The sequence below is a fragment of the Austrofundulus limnaeus genome, unplaced genomic scaffold (assembly GCF_001266775.1).
Source record: "Austrofundulus limnaeus strain Quisiro unplaced genomic scaffold, Austrofundulus_limnaeus-1.0 Scaffold339, whole genome shotgun sequence".
Taxonomy (NCBI): domain Eukaryota; kingdom Metazoa; phylum Chordata; class Actinopteri; order Cyprinodontiformes; family Rivulidae; genus Austrofundulus; species Austrofundulus limnaeus.
The window spans coordinates 19,212-21,262 of NW_013952741.1; the positions used below are offsets into that span (position 1 = coordinate 19,212).

Sequence of the window (2,051 nt, forward strand, 5' to 3'; positions counted from 1 at the left end):
CACAATCACAGACAATTAGGGGGCACGAAGTGTAAAATAAACTGTCAAAAAATGTCACTCACCCATTTTCAATATTTGTTCACTTTCAGAGTCTAAAATTCTAGTTAAAAACATTTTATTATTTACCTCACTGTTCTTACATTTTGCTAATTTTCACTAAATGTTAAATTTAAATGTTTTGTCTAAATGTTAAATTCTAAATGTATAAATCTAAATTTTGTGGCTAAATAGTAACGTTTGCATTTAAGTATTGATGTAAGTATGGAACACAGCCTTCGCTGTTGGCGGCAGCTTTTTTTACAGCCTTATTATCCTGAGACAAAAGCGACCGCTAGCACTGCTAACCCTGCTAACGCTGCTAATGAAAACATTTTGAATTTAAATTGCAGCATTAGCAGTGTTAGCAGCATTAGCAGTTGCTTTTGTCGCTAGATGATGACATCACACCATTGTGCACCAATGGCAAAGTCTGTGTTCCATTCTGAAATAAGCTTTATTATTTAGCTGCAACATTTGTGACATAATTGTTACATTTAGAATTTAATATTACATATATTATTTACAATTTAAATTAAACATTTTATAGCAATTAGCAAAATGTAAGCACAGTGAGCTAAATAATATAAGTGGATTTTTTAAACTAGGATTTTACTCATACAGTGAGCTTGTCTTAGTGACATTTTTTAACATTTTACACTTGGAGTCCCATTACACAATTTTTTAAGTTTCATGGAAGTGGGCATTAAAAATTAAATCAGGCCCTCTAAAAATTGAATGAGTAGAAAAATGCAAAAAAAAAAGTATGAAAATGTGCTGTAAATACAGAAAAAAGATGTATAAAAATGTGCTGTAAATACAGAAACAAACACACACACCTGCAGTGCACACAAAGCAGCTGTTTCAGCTGGTGCACTGATGACCTACCTGTCAAAGCTACAGGCGGGCAACACGTTTGTAATCTTTGGATTTTCTTTGTAGTAGAACACCTCTGTTGTAGGTACAGGAGATTTGTCTATGAAAACGCTGAGTGGGACGTCTCTCACCTCTGAAATGGGTTGGGACAAACAGATGATGGACGAAACGTTGCTGACAGACTTTGTGACCCTGCAGAGAGATGGATTTATAAGTAAAATCCAGATAAACATGGGTAAATGAAAAAGATTGACAACTTTACGCATGATTGACAGATTCAGTAGAAAAAGAAATGCTGCCTCAGTCCTTCAGCTCTGAGCCAAGAGTTTCTTAATCAGTAATTTAAACAAGTTTGAACATGTTTTTCTGACAGGTTTACACCAATAAAAATGTGTGAGCAAAACGTTCAAAGGAGGTCAGGTACACAAAGCAGGAAGGGGGGAAATGATTCCCTGAATGTTGCAAAAATAGACAAAAAAAGCTGCTCTTCACCTTTTAATAGGGCAGAGCACGTCATTCAACGTAACTTTTCTGTTTTTCCCAGCATCCAAGTGAAGCCCAGTCACTGTGATGAGCGTGGCTCCAACACGAGGTCCATAGTTGGGCTGGATTTCTGTAATGATGGGTGTCTGAAGGAAAAAAAATACATCTGTATTTTAGTTAAAAATTATATTTGAAATAAAAGATTTAAAAAAACATCTATTTTATTTTCAGAAAGTGATATTAAATGTTTATTTGTTATTAAATTACCACAAATTTGAACCCGGGAATTTCTGCTCTCCCATTAATAGAGTAGCGACCCTCCCCTTTGTCCTCGTGCACCTCCACGGTGATGTTGACCGGTGTGGACAGCTCCAGCACCACTGAGCGAATCTTACACACTAAACTGAAAATCAGCACAAGAAGAAATCTAACATTTCAGCAACAGATACAGCTTCTCCTGTGGTAATTTTATATATATATATATATATATACATATTTTGTAACAGCATTTCTTGGCAATAAATCTTATACCGATGGAAAGTCTGTTAACTTCCCTTTTAAATGGGGCCACATTTGTAAGGAACATGCATTTGTGGGATGAGCAGTTTGTGCAATTGAAAAATTGGACAAATCTTACCTGCCGAACAGTTTATTTA

At 35.3% G+C, this 2,051-nt stretch overlaps 1 protein-coding gene across 1 annotated transcript in view; it reads right to left on the minus strand.

Moving 5' to 3' along the window:
* Nucleotides 1-618: 618 nt before the first annotated feature.
* The window catches only part of LOC106527734 (macrophage-stimulating protein receptor), a 15,905-nt gene continuing 14,472 nt past the window's right edge, over nt 619-2,051 (minus strand). Inside the window, exons 7-9 of the mRNA XM_014022721.1 lie at nt 1,663-1,798; nt 1,405-1,541; nt 619-1,104 (exon numbers count right to left, since the gene is read on the minus strand). Of these exons, the coding sequence (XP_013878175.1) occupies nt 921-1,104; nt 1,405-1,541; nt 1,663-1,798 (457 nt within the window). The 3' untranslated portion in view covers nt 619-920. The remainder of the gene's footprint in view (nt 1,105-1,404; nt 1,542-1,662; nt 1,799-2,051) is intronic.